Below are 18,088 nucleotides of genomic sequence, written 5' to 3'. Positions count from 1 at the left end.
TGCTTGCTTCTCTCATGATTGACTGGGTTCTTTGCCAATTCAATGGTTGACTTGTTATCAACTCGAATCATAGTCCCCTTTTCTTGCTTCAATTATAGTTTGCTTAGAAGGTTTCTAAGCCAAACTGCATGGCAAACACTCCAGGATGCTGCAACGTACTCTGCTTCACATGTTGACAGTGTTACAATAAGCTATTTCTTTGAAAGCTAGGTGAACGTCGTGCTCCCCATGAAGAATACATATTTAGACGTGTTTTTCTGGTCATCGACATCTCCACACCAATCACTGTCTGAGTAGCTGACTAGTCGGTAATCATCCGTCCTAGTATACATCAAACCAAGTGACACAGTTCCTCTCACACACCTTAGAATTCTCTTTAAGGCCTTCCAATGAGTATACCTCGGTTCCTCCATATACCGACTTGCTATTCCAACACTCAGCATTAAATCTGGTCTGGTATTTGTAAGATACCTGAGACTTCCAATCAGACTTCGGTATTTGCTCGCATCAACTCGGTCTCCATTTGCATACTTAGAAAGTTTTGTGCCCGGTTCCATAGGGGTGGAAACCGGGTTGCAACTCGTCATCTTGAACTTCTTTAAGACATCCTCAACATACCTTTCCTGCGACACAAAGATACCGTCCTTCCCTTGAATGACTTCCAAACCAAGGAAATACTTCATAAGACCTAAGTCGGTCATCTCGAACTCCTTCTTCATCACTTCTTTAAATGCTTCAATTAGCTCAACATTATTCCCCGTGAATATAAGATCATCGACATAGAGGGCAATGAACATCACATTTTCTCCTTTCTTCTTTATGTAAAGAGCATGTTCATAAGGGCATTGCTCATACCTATTCTTTTTGAAGTAAGTGTCGATTCTTTCATTCCATGCTCGTGGAGCTTGCTTCAGGCCATAAAGTGCCTTCTTCAATCTCAGGACTTTCTTCTCTTCGCCTCTTTGCATGTATCCAAGTGGTTGTTCAACATATACTTCCTCCTCCAAGACTCCATTCAGAAATGCTGACTTCACATCCATCTGCAAGATTGTCCATCTGTGTTGAGCTGCTAAGGAAATAAACAACCTGATTGTTTCCATCCTTGTCACTGGAGCGAATATTTCGTCATAGTCTATTCCTTCCTTCTGCTTGTACCCCTTCACTACGAGTCGAGCTTTATATCGCTCAACTTCTCCTTCAGTGTTTGTTTTCTTCTTGTACACCCACTTTACGCCAATAGGCCGAGCTCCTTTGGGCAGATCGGTTAGCTCCCACGTGTTGTTGTGTTCGATTGCTCCGATCTCTTCATTCATTGCCATTTGCCACTTTTCCTCCTGCACGGCCTCTTCAAAGCTCAAGTCTTCCGAATCTGCCAAGAAACATACAACATGTACTTCGTCAATCGAGTTGTATATGTCTTGAAAGCTTCGCGCTCTAGGCTGTAGAGGTTCATCTTCTTCATCAGAAGTCTCATGATCTCTCACAGTTGGTGGTGTATCTACTTCCAAGCTTCTAGGCTCTTTCTCCGAGTTGTTCCACTTCCACTCGCTCTCTTCATCAACTTGAACATCTCGGCTCATAATCACCTTCTTTGTTATTGGGTTGAACAACCTATACGCCTTGGTTTTTTCATCACACCCAATAAACACGTACTTCTTGCTCCGATCTTCAAGTTTGGTCCTTTGTTGAGCAGGAACATGACCATAAGCAATGCTACCAAACACTTTGAGGTGAGACACACTCGGCTTTCTTCCGCTCCAGACTTCTTGCGGTGTCTTCTCGTTCAGCTTGGCATGTGGACATCTATTTTGTACATAGATGCCACATTGCACTGCTTCCGCCTAAAACTCCTTAGGCACGTTCTTGCTTTTCAACATTGTACGAACCATGTCAAGTATGGTTCAATTTTTCCTCTCAGCTACTCCATTCTGTTGGGGTGAGTATGATGCTGTCAGAAATCTTTTTATTCCTTGCTCCTCACAATACTTCATGAGCTCTGATGAGATGAACTCGCCTCCTCGATCAGACCTAACAGATTTGATAGGCATACCAGTCTCCTTTTCAACCATTGCCTTGAACCTTTTAAACACTTGAAACACCTCATATTTCTCCTTCAAAAAATACACCCATGTTTTTCTTGAAAAATCATCTATGAAAGAAATGAAATACCTTTTCCCACTAAAAGATTCAAGGGTAATTGGTCCACAAATGTCTGTGTGAATTAATTTGAGTTGTTCCTTTGCCCAGTACTCGGCAGTCCTCAGAAATGAGGTCCTTGGATGCTTCCCGAGCACACACTCTTCACAAAATTTCTTTTCAAACTCCACCGTCGGGAGTCCTCGCACCATCTCCTTTTTCACCAACTCGGCCAACCCATCAAAATGCAAGTGGCCAAACCGGAAGTGCCACTTCATAGCTTCATCCTTCACGTCAAGTTTCAAGCACCTCTCTTGGATTATTTTCAAGTCCAGCTTATACATCCTGTTCTTCTTCATCTCTACTCGGGCAATCAATCGATCTGACTTGTCTTTCAAGTATAGTACTCAACCTTTCATCAGAACCGAGTAGCCTTTCTCCATCAGCTGGCCCATGCTCAATATGTTGCTCTTGAGGGTACATAATACACATCTTTGATTTCTCCAACTCGGTTGTTCTTCTGCAGGTACCAGATTGTACCCCGGCCTTTTACTGCCACCTTTGATGCATCTCCAAATGATACATGTCCAACATCAACTTTGGTGAGCTCCTTAAAAAAATTCTCGTCCCCGCACATGTGGTTGCTTGCTCTTGTATCAAGGTACGAAACTGAGTTGTCAGAACAACTCGGACTTAGCTCGACACTTGATCTCCTGGACATCATCAATTTTCCTTCTTCCTTAACATCCTCAGAAAGGAAGTTCGTTTCCTTCTTGCTTTCATATCGACAATCCTTTGCGAAATGTCCAACCTTCCCACAATTGTAACATTTGACTCCTGAGTAGCAGTCTTTGGCAAAATGACCGTACTTACCACATTTGAAGCACTCAACTCCTGAGTTGTTCGAATGACCTCCTCGGCCTCTACCACCATGACCTCCACCTTGTCCTCGGCCACGCCAGTTTTGTTGGCCGACCTGTTCTTGACCTCTTTCATATCTTCCTCTGCCTCTACCACTTCGGCCTCGAGTGTTTTGAGTATAAGGAACCTTCTTCTCCCTAATGCTTGCCTTTGCTTGGAGTGCTTAATCAAGGGACTCTTCCTTCTTCTTCCTTCTCCGCTGCTCATGCGCTTCAAGCGACCCAACAAGCTCTTCCATCGAGAGTGCTGTCAAGTCCTTGGATTCCCAACAAACTATATTCTCGAAGTCATCGGTTAACGACCTCAAGATTTTCTCCACCACTCGGCAAGCGGGCAGCGTCTCTCCATTTCTACCGAGCTAATTCGCTACGATCTCAACTCGGGAGACGTACTCGGCAACCCCTTCATCTTCCTTCATCCTCATCCTTTCAAGCTCACCTCTGAGAGTTTGAAGCCGAACTTGCTTGACACGGTTATCCCATTTGTATGCCTTCTCCAGAATGTCCCACGCTTCTTTTGAAGACATAGCATTTGCTATCTTCTCAAAGCCGGACTCATCAATAGCTCGGTACAGCACGTACAGAGCCGTTTTGTCCTTTGCTCGTGTTGCTTTTAACGTAGCAATCTGGGCTATCGTCATTTCTCCAATGTCCTCTGGTTCTTGGTGCCCATTTTCGACCACTTCCCATACTTCTTGGGAACCAAGGAGAACCTTCATTTGCAGACTCCAGTTATCATAACTGACGCCTTTTGATAACTTCGACATGGGCATGCTGTTAGCTAAGCTGGCCATCTCGATCAAGCTTTGATGCCAATTTGTTGACAAACAAGTCTCTCTGGATAAACACTCTTTGTATTCAGATTTGTTGTGTATTGAAATGAAGCACTACATGGTCCTTTTATAGGCCTTTGGACATGACCTTTCAACTACATTCATTAAATATAACTACTACCTAACTCACAATTAATGAACTCTATTGCATGCTTAATCATAGCTAGACTCACTCTCAACCTTTTGCAATCTCCTAGACAATTAATACAACAACTTCCAACTACCCACATTTAAGTTTACCTAACAAGCTTCCTCTGCTTTCCATTTCATTCGCTGCAAGCTGGGAATTCTTAATATCCACTACCAACTTGAGGGGGTTGTGAAAATAACAGAAGCAAAGACGCCACCACTTAACATGCATCATGTGTGGCGCTTAGTTCCTTTCTTTCTGTTATTCCGTTAGGTTAAGTAACCGTGCATGCTCCTGTATATATTTCGCTTTTCTTCATTCTCTTTGTACAGTACAGTTTTCACATCAATACACTTTTTTGTTCTCTTCTTTCACGCTGTAGCCTTTTTTTCACATGCACAGAGCTCTCTGCAAGAGTCAAACACCTTCTGCAACACGTCAGTCATGAAAGTCATGCGTTTCTATGAATCTGAAATCATTGCCTGTTTTCCAACTTGTTTTGTAAGCAAAACATTCCCAGTGCCCTTAGCTTGAGTGACCCTGTTGTCAGCAAATCTAATTGTATCTTCTTTTTCTCATCAAAGTCAACAAGCCATTAACGATGACCTGACATGTGATTTGAACACCCGGTGTCTATGTACTAGATTTCATTATTCAACTAGTCTGGATTAATAATCATTATCAATATCACATGTTCTTCTGTTTCTTCATTGTTCTCTTCCTTAGCCATATGCGCTTGATGATCTAAGTTCTGACTATTTTCCATAACCACCTTTGGAGTTTCTCTCACAACCACGAACTCAAAAACCTCGTCATGAATGTGTTTTCTCTGACGTGTGAGCTTTAAATGCTTGACTGTCATTCGGCTTCTCCGACTCGCTTTTGGTTAATCGTTGCTCATGGGCTTCTAGGCAGCCTTGAAGCTCTTCAACATTTAATTCTTCGATATTCTTGGATTCTGTAATCGCAACTACAATGTGGTTGTATTAGGGGTTGAGGGTTCTTAAATCTTTTCAACAATCGTTTGATCAGAAAATAACTTGTACTACTGTTTGAATCACATCCTAATAATTTTAGTTTAAGAATAGATAATTCCAATTGGAGAAGTTCAAATTAAATCATTGCATTTAATCTCAATTACAATCCGAGAAAACTAAAATTAGATGTTCTAAATATGAGTAAAATTGTAATTATGAAGCATCTTATTCTAATGAGTCGTATATTTTTACCAATTTTGCAACTCAAGGTTGATGTCAGTGAAGATGTCTACTACAAGAACAACAGAACCAACCACAGATCAACAAGAGAGAAGAGGAATTAATACTTCACGCAAAGCAGTAAATGCCTCTCTATGTCAAAGCTCAACAAATGATAACAAAAAGAGGAAGAAGACATTCAAGTGAGTTTAAAGCTAAGACATGAAAACGGGTTGCAGAGGTCATCTCTTCTCAAGCTTATATAAAGAGTTTTTTGGAAATAGAAGATAGAAGACCAAGTGCTAATTGTGCAAAAATTGCTAATGAGATTTACTTATGTCCTAAAATGTTTTGGAAGAAAATTGTTTGTGTTCATTCCAGCAATCTTGTGGGAGAGCTTAAATCTGGTACTTAAAAAGACGTTACCTCTCTAGTAAGCTAAACTAAGCTAAACTGTGATTTTGTTTATGATTCAAATCTTGTGTTTGTATAAGAGTAGACTAGTCTAAAGAATACTAATTTTAACTTTTTATTTTAAATTTATGTACAATTAATTCATCCTATTTCCGACGAAGTGGTAATTTCCATCGTAGAAGTAGTACACAACTCTGTAGACGACAAATTCTTGTTAAACATCTCTCTTTGAACATAGAATGCTGGTCTTTTAGGTGAAGACACTTTTTCACTCTTATTTGTCAACATTGATATAACTTCAGACATTGTAGGTCTATCATTTGCATAATGTTCAACACATATGAGACCAACACGAATACACCTCTGCACTTCATCATAATCAAATACCTCCTCTAATGATGGATCCACTGATTCAAAACACTTTTCTTCTTTCCATAATTCCCATACCTGTAAATATTTTAGAAATTAGACACAGAATATCATGCCAAAAAGCAAACTTACCGTAGCTTATTTTACATACATGTCCAATTAGATTTATTGGGTGGTCATCATCATAAAAACTAGTGTTTTTTCGTCCACTAACTATTTCAAGCAACAACACTCCAAAGCTATATACATCAGACTTTGTAGAAAACACTCCTTCCATGGCGTATTCCGGAGACATATAACCACTGCAAGAAATTTTACATGAAAAATAAATATTAGTTATACATTGATTCAAAATAAATGTAACAACGAGTTCAGCAAGCTCACTATGTTCCAACAACCCTGTTCGTATTTGATATAGAGTCTTGTTGGCTACAAATTCTAGCCATTCCAAAATCTGAAATTTTTGGATTCATGTTCTCATCAAGAAGTACGTTACTGGCTTTCAAGTCTCTGTGAATGACTGAGTCTTGAATACTTGTGAAGATACAATAATCCTTGAGCAATTCGTTGTATTATGTTGAACCGCTTATTCCAATCTAGCAATTTGCTTCTTGTACAGTCTTCTCCATGGTCATATAGTAATGATGTGCGTTAGAATGTATAGTATACAAATATAAAATGCAAAAATGTTTTTCTTGATGATGTTCTACCTACGAAAACATGAGTAATTATAGTAAATCTATCATAAAAAGCAATTGCAGTTGAGAAAGATTAATGTTCATCTATATGTGTTTGGATAGCTGCATAATAATGAAAACTAATTTTATGTTTGACATCCAAAACAACACCTAATTACATAATCATTAACATATTCCTCACCGAAAAGATAGAAATCCAAGCTTTTGTTGGGCATATACTCGTAAATTAGAATCTTCTCTTCTACATGAATGCAGCAACCAAGTAGTTGAACAAGATTCATGTGCTGAAGTTCGCATATAAGTGTTAGTTCATTTTTAAACTCCACAATTCCTTGTGCAGAACTTCTCGAAAGTCTTTTTATGGCAACCTCCTCTCCCGCTGGCAAAGTTCCCTTTTGAAATGAGAACAAAAGGCGATTAGTGCTCTGAAGCAAAGTTGTGAATGAATAAGTTAATTAGTTTCAATCACCTTATAAACTGGTCCGAAACCTCCCTGTCCTAACTTGTTTTCAGATGAAAATCCATTTGTGGCTGCCATAACCAACGTATAATCGAATACTTTTAAACCGTGGCCCTTTTTCAATTCATTTCGAAAATCGTCTATTAGAGATGATTTCATCGCCATTTCTTTCCTTCTCTTCTCTGTTCGGTTGAAAACGAAAAATGTTAAAATATAGAAAGATCAGAAGATTTCGTTCAACAACAAGTTTGAAGTATGTAACTACCTTGAAGAACTTGTTTTCTTTTCTTTACGGCTAGGAATAGAACGGATGCACATGTTATCAGTAAAGTAGTTGCTATTATTGTACTTATCCATATCCACCTTTTTGTACCTGCATACAATAATTAAAAATCTTAGGGTAATTACTAACTTTATGCTTTATAATTTTTCGAAGCCATTTTTAAGCATTGTAGCATATGACTGTATTGGTTTCTGTTTGGAGATCAAACAGTCAAAATAAGAGAAAATTTTCAGCACAATTCCCTGAAGATCCACACTGAAGTTGTACAAACAAAGAAATTCTTAAGAACTATTCACTCTTCTTAAAGGGTCTACGCAATTTAGGGTATGATTGGAATCTTTACAAACTTTGCTGAACATATTTTGGGGTATGATTGGAATCATTAGAACTGAAACTTCCTTTTTGTCTGTGAAAAACAAAATCAAATGAAATTTGCAATAGACCTACCGTGATGAAGAAGGGTTATGTTTCCTTTGTTCTCCAGTATGTAAAATTCTTGACCATAAACACTGTCGTCAACTATAATATCTTTGGATGAATTCCAATGATAGAAACTACATCCAGTTCCATCATCAAAATATTCTGCAAATCCATTGCAATTACAATCGCTCCAGCAAGCAGCCTCACAATCACTGTGACTAATATTCTGATTGTCATCATTGGTTTGATTTTGGTAATTAAGGCGAAGACTCTTTTTGGTGAACACATCACCAGGACTCCTGCACTTAGGTATACCCTGCCAACTTTGGCACCCTCCTTCTGTGTTATATCCATAACACAAATCAGCCCTTGCAACATATCCCTCTTTATTATTGTAAGATAACCTCCCAGTATCCGAAAGGGACCACCAACGTGTAAGGTTTTCATTTGTAGATGTGAAAGAGAAGCTATCTTCTTCCTCATTAGACACTATGGTGTACTTCAACACGCCTTGTGCATCTTCTGGGATGTTCTCAAATCTATTGTTCTTCATTTTCCCACTTTTCCAACAAACTTTCCCTCGTCTTCTTATCATCAGTTTCTGTTCCTTCGGTTCCCATTCAAGACTAAAGGCACCTGGAGTCGCAAGCTCAATGGTGATCTGTGAAACAAGTAACCAACGGTGGCCTGTTTTGTGATTAACACCTAACTTCATGGTAGGGACCAAAGTTTTCGTGGGGTAATCAAAACTCTGCCACAGAAGAATGTTTGTCCCATTGGGGTGAAGGTGTTGAAGCACAAAGTTCCCTGTGTCCAACAAAGTAGCCACAGTGTTGTTGATAGGTTGAGGAGGAGAATACAGAATAATTGGTTTTTTCAGAGATCCAGGTTCTATTTTCAGAAACCCTGAGAAGTCTAGGGAGAGAACCGCGTCACTCTGATTCACTGGTTGTTCTCTATTACCCTCCCAAACTATCTCATCTTCACTTCGTATTGCTAAGTAAGTAAGAGCTTCACTCACACTAAAAAATTCCAGAAAATATTTGCGACTCTTAGAATATAGTGATGGTGAAGAATATTTCAGCGTTTCACCTGGTTTTAAACTGTCATCTGCTGCATGAACATGAGTGGAAGAACTCCAGCACAACCACAAGTGCATGAAAGCAAGCAGTAGTTTGTGTAGGATAAGCCTCATGGGATGCTTCAAATATGGAGAGACTAATCTGCAAGAGGGTGCTTTGCCAAGAAATGAGAGTGATACTATTATGTGATATGTAGTTTTTATGTGCCACAATTTTTTTGTTACAACTTTGTCTTATAAAATAGTGGATAGATGTAAGAGACATTGGTTATCAACCAAATTTACTTGTAAAATGAGGAAGTACAGGAATCAGTAAAAACTTTTTATCATACTTATTTTTGTTTCAAAATCTCTTAAATTATCTTCATTTTTTCAACCGTAGTTGGAAATAAGTGACTAATACTAATTACTTTCGTTGTAAAAAATATCCGTTAAAACATCTCAAAGCAAGCAGATGATAAAACCTAATGTGAAGTGAGGTTGTCATATTCATTGTATAAAAATATTTACAAGGCTCCTTTCACAGAATAATTAGTTAGAGATGTGTGTGTGTGAGTATATATATATACATATCTAAAAAATTAAAATATAACAGAAATATAAAGAAGTTATAACAAAATAAAAAATATATATAAATTATAAGTTGAATATCTGTTAAGACACAAAATACTTACCTAGTTCATGAATGTGATAGTGTTTTCTTTTTTCCTGGTTTGGCATAGTTTTATATTTATGATAGTTATAATAATATAAAAATTTATAAATTATCTTCATTTCAGCGATGTAAGTCTAGATGATAACACATAATATTTTAGAATTTTATCTGGTACTCGAATATTAAATATGACCAGCCTTTTCCATTGGAAAAGAAAAAGAAAAGACCTTTATTAAAAGAAAAGTATCAGTTATCTTTACCAAAAGATAATTGAAAAAGTATGGAAAAGTATCAGTTATCTTTACCAAAAGATATTTTTGAAGCCCAATACTTCATTAACTCTTATAAATATAAAAATAAGGGTTTCTCTTTATACAAGTTAAAATTATTTTGTAAATAAATTAAAAAGTAAATTTTACAACATTAATAATAAGGATACTTTTTACAAATATAAACTTACTTTAATTTATAAACGAATTAAACTTATTTTATAAACTTATTTGAATATAAAGGGAAGCACATTAACAATGGCCGACAACATTTTTAGTGTTATCCGAGACCTATATCTTTCATGTCCTTCTTATTCCGAGTCATCAATTTTGTTGTCTTTCCATTATTGAAATTTCAAAGGTATATATGGATCATTTTTGTGTGGACAAGTTTAGCAATTATTTTTTCTCACAATAGGAAAATTCTGCTCATACCTTTTAGAGAGAACGATTAAGATTTTGAAAATTACTACATAATAAGATCATTGTAATGGAACACAAATTATAAAAGGCCTAAATATATATTTTGTTATCTATAGTTGTGTATAGCTTTAAAAATATGTAATTTTAGATTTTATAACCATAATTGTACCTGGTCAACCCAATAGATATAATATAAAGAACATGGTCCAACAAGATCCATTTAGTGTTATTAGCTTAAAGTAGTTACTAGTATTTGAAGATATATTTGTTAATATATTTACTGTATACAATGATCTCGGTATTTTGATTTAATATCATATATCAACAAAATATATAGTATATTTGATCTCTTATTATCTTTATTATCATATTAATTGCGATATACATGGTAGACTTTTATTATCTTTTATTTTATAACATTTCATAAGCCTAAAAATCATATAAATACATGTCATTCTTCCAGAGGATGACACATCCCTATGTTTGAGTCTTCAAGAGCATTCATCATGAGTCATCAAACCACACAGATCTTACCACTTGTCGAAGCAAGATGCTCCAAAGTTTGGTCAAAACATTTAGTGCTCACCTTGAGGCTAAATAAAACTTTGCCTCGACCTCACTCTTTCATGGTCACAACGAGAAGACAAAAGCAACTGTCCGAGCCATCCGCTCTAATAAATGAGATGGAGTCCAACCCAATGACGACTATGAGATCTAGATACACGCGTTGATTCTATAGAACGAGTAACTTTGCAGGTTGAACGACGAGGAGCTATAGGCCATGCACATCCAATATAAAGCACACCTGCAAATGCTAAATTACAAGCTTAACGAGTTGCTGAACGGAGAGTTGCCCCACCACCCTCTTCGTCCCCGAGGAAGAACCGCACTAACATAAAAAGAGTTTATAACGTTGTCATTTTAACGTCAGCTAGTTAAAAATCAGACCTCAAAAATGACCAGTGACATTATTGTAATTGAAAGGAGAAGATTGATGTCGGCCGCTTAAGGAAGGGACGTCTTTATTTAATTCGACGTTCGCTTTTTGCATACCCGATGTCAAGAGACATCAGTTTCTCCCACCCGACGACGTAAAAAAATGTTGGATTCTGCTTCCCCGACGTCAAAGGGCGTCAGTTTCTGGTTACCCCGACGTCGATAGTTATAAAATATAGTACAGAGATTGTGCTAACCACACTATTCCTGCGCGCTTTCGTTTCTGGACGAATCAGAGCTTTCGTTAACAGCGATTGAGAGGAAAAACGAAGGTTAGTTTTTCCCATGAAACTCAAATGAACGTTTGTGGTTGAACTCTCATGGGTTTTATTTGAGTTTTGATGGATTGGTTTTCCCTTTTTGTGTTGCCACAGTGTACGACGTAGCGGTATGCGAAGCGGCAACAAGTGAAGCGACGTGCATGGTGGAGATGTAGTGCTGATCTGCGTTTTTCGGTGGTGCATTCTTGCAGGTTTTTGTCCTCACGTTTGGTGTTGTGCAGGTGCGTTCGAGATGTACTAAACCATGGATGGTTGACGACGATGTGATTCTACGCGATCTTTTGTTTCGACGTGATGTCGTAGCTGCTGCGTTTTTGTGTGTTGAGGGTTCGATTTCAGTGGCAGATTGCAGGTGGTTTATGTGCGACAACTCCTTCGTCAATGGTGCAAGAATGGTGACTCAAAGGTGCTACCATAGTGTTTTTGTTCATCTAGGGTTTTTTATTTTGGAGAAGAAGATGGGGACGTGGCATAATCTGGTTGAGCAGCTTGTTAGTGTAAGGAACGTCAGGTATTTAAAGTCATATGTTAATTTTAACGTCCCCGATGTCGGGGTGCGGGCAAACGCCAAAAGCCTAGAATGACAAATGTTAAAGTCTTTATTGTGTTAGTGTCCCTAGAGTCAAGACTTGGTATACGAAAGTAAGTGAATAGTTTGATCATGCAAGTGTTAATAGTATTTTTAGGTTGCGAAAAGAATAATTGATGGGATAGAAAAAATTGTGAAGATAGTAGAATGCGAAAGTTGTAGTTGGAAGGAGTATGTAGTTGTAGTTGGGAGTGGTGTATTAGATGTTGTCTTTGTTCTTGTCATTTATCAAATGATTGAGTATATGGGTATTTATAGATCTATAGAGTATTCTAGAAAGTGCTAGCCACAACTTGTGTGAAATGTTATAAATTTTTTCCTACGTAAAATGTTTTTGATATTTTCTTCCTATCTTAGGTTTTTTTTTGTTTTAGAACTTTAATTACATTTCAATACTTTTATCTTACGATTTTCTAGATTCTTCTAGAATTTGCATAAAACTTTAATAATTGTCAAGAGTTGCTTGTCCAAGAACCTTGGAGTCGCCAAGGTGAATTGTTACACAATTCTCAAGGAGATCGAAGTCTGTCTCCCCAAAGTGAGTGCAAAAGAGATCGCAAACAATCTCCTCGGTGCAGTTCCCTATGAGGCCATAGTTAGTCACCTCGGCACGGCTCTGGAGGGGCCGTAGTACGCTGCCTCAACGCGGCCCTCGTCAAAACGGAAAACGGGAGAAGTCTTAGAACTCCACTAGAGCACCCAACAGGCATTTAAGTCCAGAAGGAGATCACCGAGCTTTTACACTATGCCTTCAACACCTTAATTTCCAAAACATGCCTAGCCTACCAAGAGGTAAAAACTTGAACTAAAAAATGTAAAAATGTCTCATTTCCTTGTTTAAAACCTTTTTAGTATTGTTACAGACAATATATGCGATAAAACTGCAAAATTTTAAAAGCATAATTTAATCTCTCTTGTATCTCTTGTATCGTTCCTTATTTTTCACAAGAATAGTGACAAACAAAGAACACATACACATAAAGCAAGATAAAGGTGTATCTCATTCTCGTAAATTTTACAATAAAATGGTTACATGTCATTAAGAAGTCCACAGACAACTAACACAATAAAAGGAACATAATAAAAGGTGTACTATAAATTGTTAGTTTACCAAATGACAGTCTATGTCATTAAACATCTCTAAAAATGAAATCTTACATGGTTGCCCACCCAAAGAGAACAACCTCTAGGCAATTACATAAAAAAAGTTATGCATAACTTCCGGCTCTTTCACCTGAAAAAATTAACTTACCAAAAACCATTTATATTGGACGGTGGGAAGGATAAATAAAAAAAGAAAAGCAAAAGACAATATCTAATTTCTTGTTTTAATTAGTAAATAACTCACTGATATTATTCTATTTCCAACGAAGAAGTAATTTCAACCGTAGAAGCAGTACACAGCCCCGGAGAAGATAAATTTTGGTTAAGCATCTCTCTTTGAACATAGAATGCTGGTCTTTTAGGTAAAGACACTATTTCACTCTTATTTGTCAACATTGATATAACGTCAGACATTGTTGGTCTATCATTTGCATATTGTTCAACACATAGGAGACCAACATGAATACACCTCTGCACTTCATCACAATCAAATACTTCCTCTAATGAGGGATCCACTGATTCAAAACACTTTCCATCTTTCCATAATTCCCATACCTGTAAGAATTTTAGAAATTAGACGTAGAATATCATGCTGAAAAGCAATCTCACTATACCTTATTTTACATACATGTCCAATTAGATTTATTGGGTGTTCATCATCATAAAAGCTAGTGTTTTTTCGTCCACAAACTATTTCAAGCAACAACACTCCAAAGCTGTACACATCTGACTTTGTAGAAAAAATTCCTTCCATAGCATATTCCGGAGACATATAACCACTGCAAAAAATATTGCATGCAAAATAAATTTTAGTTATACATTAACACAAAATAAATGTAACAAAGAGTTCAGCAAACTCACTATGTCCCAACAACCCTGTTCGTATTTGATACGGATTCTTGTTGGGTAAACATTCTGGCCATTCCAAAATCTGAAATTTTTGGATTCATGTTCTCATCAAGAAGTATATTACTAGCTTTCAAGTCTCTGAGAATGACTTTAAGTCTTGAGTACTTGTGAAGATACAATAATCCTTGAGAAATTCCTTGTATTATGTTGAACCGCTTATTCCAATCTAGTAATTTGCTTCTTGTACGGTCTTCTCCATGGTCATACAATAGTGATAATGATATGCGTTAGCATGTATACTATACAAATGTAAAAAGAAAAAAGTAACTTTTCTTCATGATATTCTACCTAGGAAAACATGGGTAATTATAGTAAATCTATCATAAAAAACAATTGTAGTTGAGAAAAGTCAATCTTATAATCCATGTGTTTGGATAGTTGCATAATAATGATAATAAATTTATCTGTTTGACATCCAAAACAACACATAATTAGATAATGATTAACACATTCCTCACCGAAAAGATAGAAATCCAAACTTTTGTTGGGCATATACTCGTAAATTAGAATCTTCTCTTCTTCATGAATGCAGCAACCAAGTAGTTGAACAAGATTCATGTGCTGAAGTTCACATATAAGAGTTACTTCGTTTTTAAACTCCACAATTCCCTGTGTTGAACTTTTTGAAAGTCTTTTTATTGCAACCTCCTCGCCTGTTGGCAAAGTTCCCTAATAAAATGAGATAAAAAGTGTCATGAGTACTCAAAACAAAGTTTTCAAATACATAAACTTAAGTAATTTAAATCACCTTCTAAACTGGTCCAAAACCTCCCTGTCCTAACTTATTTTCGGATGAAAACCCATTTGTGGCTTCCACAACTAATGTATAATCGAACACTTTCAAACCGTGTCCCTTTTTAAAATCATTTCCAAAATCATCGATTTCGGATAATTTCATCGCCATTTCTTTCCGTTTCTTCTCTGTTCAGATGAAAATGAGGAATATCAAAATATAGAAAAATGATTAAAAGGTTGTTTTAAACAATGAGTTTGAATCCAACCACCTTGAAGCACATGTTTTCGTTTCATTATGGCTAGGAATAGAATGGATGCGCATATTATCAGTAAAGTGGCTGCTGTTACTGTACTTATCCATATCCACCTTTTTGTACCTGTATACAATAATTACAAATCTTCAAGTATCAATTATAAATTTTAAGGCTTTATAATTTTTCAAAGCCGTTGTTAATCGTTGCAGTAAAATGACTGTGTGCTATGTTTCTATTTGGAGATCAAAAACTGTCAAAAAGTTTCAGCAAACAAAAATGTTCAAGAACTTCGCAATCAATGAAATTTAGAGTATCATTGGAATCTTTAGACTTTGCTGTATATATTTTAGAGTAAGACTTCTTTTTTGTCTATGACAAATAAAATAAAGTTAGCATTAAACATACCGTGATGAAGAGGGGTTATGTTCCCTTTGTTCTCCAGTATGTAAAAGTCTTCACCCGAAACACTGCCGTCAACTATAATATCTTTTGATGAGTTCCAACGATAGAATCTACAACCACTTCCATCATAATACACTTCTTTGAATCCATTGCAATCGCAATTGCTCCAGCACGCAGCCTCACAATCGCTGTGACTAATATTCTGATTTTGATCATAGGTTACATTTTCATAATTAGAACGAAGACTCTTTTTGGTGAAGACATCACCAGGACTCCTGCAATTAGGTATATCCTGCCATCTTTGACACCCTCCTTCTGTGTTGTTGTATCCATAACACAGATCAGCCCTTGCAACATATCCCTCTTCCAAATTGTAAAATAAGCGTCCAGTATTCGATAGGGTCCACCAACTTGTAAGGTTTTCATTTGTAGATGTGAAAGAGAAGCTGTCTTCTTCCTCATTAGACACTATGGTGTAGTTCAACACTCCTTGTGCATCTTCTGGAATGTTCTCAAATCTATTGTTCTTCATTTTCCCACTTTTCCAACAAACTTTTCCTCGTCTTCTTATCACAAGTTCCTGTTCCTTCGGTTCCCATTCAAGACTAAAGGCACCAGGAGTCGCACGCGAATCGGTCAACTGTGAAACAAGTAACCAACGATGGCCTGTTTTGTGATTAACTCCTAACTTCATGGTGGGGATCAAAGTGTCAGTGGGAGAATCAAAACTCTGCCACAGAAGAATGTTTGTGCCATTGGGGTGAAGTTTTTGAAGCACAAAGTTGCCTGTGTCCAACAAAGTGGCCACAGTGTTGTTGATAAGTTGAGGAGGAGAATACAGAATTATTGGTTTCTTCACAGATTCAGATTCTATTTTCAGCACGCCTGAGAAGTTTAGGGATAGAACTGCATCACTCTGGTCGACCGATTGTTCTCTATTACCCTCCCAAACTATCTGATTCTCATATGCACTTTGGACTGTCAAGTAAGTAAAATCTCCATCCGCAATTCCAATCGTATAAAATCCAAGAAAATATTTGCGACTCTTTGAATATAGTGATGGTGAGAAAGAATTCAGTGTATCACCGGGCTTTAAACTGTCATGTGCTGCGTGAACATGAACACAAGAACTCCAGCACAACCACAAGTGCATGAAAGCAAGCAGTAGTTTCTGTAAGATAAGCCTCATCGGATGCTTTAAGTATTGAAAGGCTAATCTGTAAGAGAGTGCTTTGCGAAGGAATGAGAGTGATACTATATATGTGAGTAAGTTGAAATAGTATGCATGTATTTTTTAAGTCTAATTTTCTGTTATACTGTTGTCACTTAAATTAAACATATGATCAAATATGTGGAGAAACTGATTATCAACTAAATACTTGTAAAAGGAAAAACCTTTTAGTATTATTTAAGAGTATTATGCAAATAAAGAGTGAAGCATTGGAATGATGGGAATGTCTATTTTTTATTAGGAATCAGTAAAAACCTTTTTATCATATTTATTTTTGTTACAAAATCTTTTATATTATATTTTTTTTCAACAATAGATATGTGACTTATCTTAATTATTTTCAATGAAAAAACTGTTTGTCAATGCATCAGAAAGCAAACCTTATAAAACCTCATGTGCAGTGAGGTTATCGTATTGATTTTATGAAAGTAATTACAACGCTATTTCTACAGAATATATATATATATATATATATATATATATATATATATATATATATATATATATATATATATATATATATTGAAATGCATATCTAAAAATTTTAAATATAGCAGACGAATACATGAAAAAGTTATAACAGTATAAAAAATATATAAATTATAGGTTCAATATTTGTTAAGGCACTATTTAACTAGTACATGCATGGGATAGAGATTTTTTTGTCCTGGTTTCTGATGGTGTTATATTTGTTTATATTAGTTATAATAATATAAAAATTATAAATTATCTTCATTTCAGCAATACAAGTCAAGTCATGATTACACAGAACATTTTAGAATTTTCTCTACAACTCGAATTCTAATTATGACAAGCCTTTTCTGTTGAAAAGAAAAATAAAAGACCCTTTAGTAAAAGAAAAGCATCAGTTCTCTTTACTAAAGTAATTGAAAAAGTGTGGATCAGTTAATTACTCGTTTAGGTTCTATTTTTGAAGGTAAATCTTTCAAAAACTTCTAAAATTAAAAAAAAAAAAAAAGGTTAGTTTCTTTGTACAAGTAAAAATTATCTAGTAAATAAATTAATAAATATGTTTTACAAAAATTAATAAAAATAATTTTACAAATATACAAACTAATTTTAATTTATAAACGAATTAATTTTTTTTATTCTCAGAAACGCTTTTAAAATGGTTGCGCATAATACCAATATAAAGGGAAACGCATTAAGAATGGTCGACAAAACTTTTAGTTTTATTGGACTTAACACTTTCATTTCCTTTTTTTTAGTAATCTGTTGTCTTCCATTATTTGAAATTTGAAAGATAAGGAATATCATTTTAGGACAAGTTTAACACTTA

General features: G+C 36.0%; 3 protein-coding genes and 1 pseudogene across 4 annotated transcripts; all 4 read right to left on the bottom strand.

Annotated features, from left to right (window-relative positions):
• Positions 1-5,770: 5,770 nt before the first annotated feature.
• On the bottom strand, positions 5,771-6,471 carry LOC114170128 (cysteine-rich receptor-like protein kinase 4). Its single transcript, XM_028055612.1, has 3 exons — positions 6,383-6,471; positions 6,213-6,300; positions 5,771-6,076 (listed from the first exon to the last, which is right to left on the bottom strand). Exons 1-3 carry the CDS (start codon positions 6,469-6,471, stop codon positions 5,771-5,773), a joined length of 483 nt encoding a protein of 160 aa, XP_027911413.1.
• On the bottom strand, positions 5,878-9,158 carry LOC114169232 (G-type lectin S-receptor-like serine/threonine-protein kinase At1g67520). 2 transcript variants are annotated; one of them, XM_028054283.1, is made up of 7 exons: positions 7,887-9,158; positions 7,422-7,529; positions 7,166-7,338; positions 6,878-7,088; positions 6,383-6,618; positions 6,150-6,300; positions 5,878-6,076 (listed from the first exon to the last, which is right to left on the bottom strand). In XM_028054283.1, the coding sequence occupies exons 1-5, from the start codon at positions 9,052-9,054 to the stop codon at positions 6,491-6,493; spliced, it is 1,788 nt and encodes a 595-aa protein (XP_027910084.1). In that variant the 5' UTR covers positions 9,055-9,158; the 3' UTR covers positions 5,878-6,076; positions 6,150-6,300; positions 6,383-6,490. The 2 variants fall into 2 exon arrangements, with proteins under 2 accessions (XP_027910084.1, XP_027910085.1); XM_028054284.1 differs by lacking the exon at positions 5,878-6,076 and having other exon boundaries at positions 6,171-6,300; positions 6,397-6,618.
• A 3,595-nt stretch (positions 9,159-12,753) lies between these two features.
• LOC114170127 (putative cysteine-rich receptor-like protein kinase 31) lies at positions 12,754-14,029 on the bottom strand. The gene is made up of 3 exons (XM_028055611.1): positions 13,886-14,029; positions 13,540-13,812; positions 12,754-12,843 (listed from the first exon to the last, which is right to left on the bottom strand). Exons 1-3 carry the CDS (start codon positions 14,027-14,029, stop codon positions 12,754-12,756), a joined length of 507 nt encoding a protein of 168 aa, XP_027911412.1.
• Positions 14,030-14,117: 88 nt separating this feature from the next.
• On the bottom strand, positions 14,118-16,762 carry LOC114169231 (annotated as a pseudogene).
• Between the last annotated feature and the right edge of the window lie 1,326 nt (positions 16,763-18,088).

This window comes from Vigna unguiculata, chromosome 11 (genome assembly GCF_004118075.2).
Source record: "Vigna unguiculata cultivar IT97K-499-35 chromosome 11, ASM411807v1, whole genome shotgun sequence".
NCBI classification, from domain to species: domain Eukaryota; kingdom Viridiplantae; phylum Streptophyta; class Magnoliopsida; order Fabales; family Fabaceae; genus Vigna; species Vigna unguiculata.
Note: the sequence above shows the minus strand (reverse complement) of the source record. Positions and strands in the feature narration are given on the sequence as shown.

What these genes read in the sequence shown, in the direction of transcription:
- LOC114170128 (XM_028055612.1), bottom strand. Translation starts at nt 6,471, where the DNA reads ATGAATCCAAAAATTTCAGATTTTGGAATGGCTAGAATTTGTAGCCAA. An exon ending in AACAGGGTTGTTGGAACATA is followed by an intron (nt 6,301 to 6,382) that starts GTGAGCTTGCTG and finishes AATTTCTTGCAG; the next exon opens with TGGTTATATGTCTCCGGAAT. An exon ending in GAGTGTTGTTGCTTGAAATA is followed by an intron (nt 6,077 to 6,212) that starts GTTAGTGGACGA and finishes AAATATTTACAG; the next exon opens with GTATGGGAATTATGGAAAGA.
- LOC114169232 (XM_028054283.1), bottom strand. Translation starts at nt 9,054, where the DNA reads ATGAGGCTTATCCTACACAAACTACTGCTTGCTTTCATGCACTTGTGG. An exon ending in CATAACCCTTCTTCATCACG is followed by an intron (nt 7,530 to 7,886) that starts GTAGGTCTATTG and finishes TATTGTATGCAG; the next exon opens with GTACAAAAAGGTGGATATGG. An exon ending in GTTTCGGACCAGTTTATAAG is followed by an intron (nt 7,089 to 7,165) that starts GTGATTGAAACT and finishes TCATTTCAAAAG; the next exon opens with GGAACTTTGCCAGCGGGAGA.
- LOC114170127 (XM_028055611.1), bottom strand. Translation starts at nt 14,029, where the DNA reads ATGTCTCCGGAATATGCTATGGAAGGAATTTTTTCTACAAAGTCAGAT. An exon ending in CAATAAATCTAATTGGACAT is followed by an intron (nt 13,813 to 13,885) that starts GTATGTAAAATA and finishes AAATTCTTACAG; the next exon opens with GTATGGGAATTATGGAAAGA. An exon ending in GGCTGTGTACTGCTTCTACG is followed by an intron (nt 12,844 to 13,539) that starts GTTGAAATTACT and finishes TGGGTGCTCTAG; the next exon opens with TGGAGTTCTAAGACTTCTCC.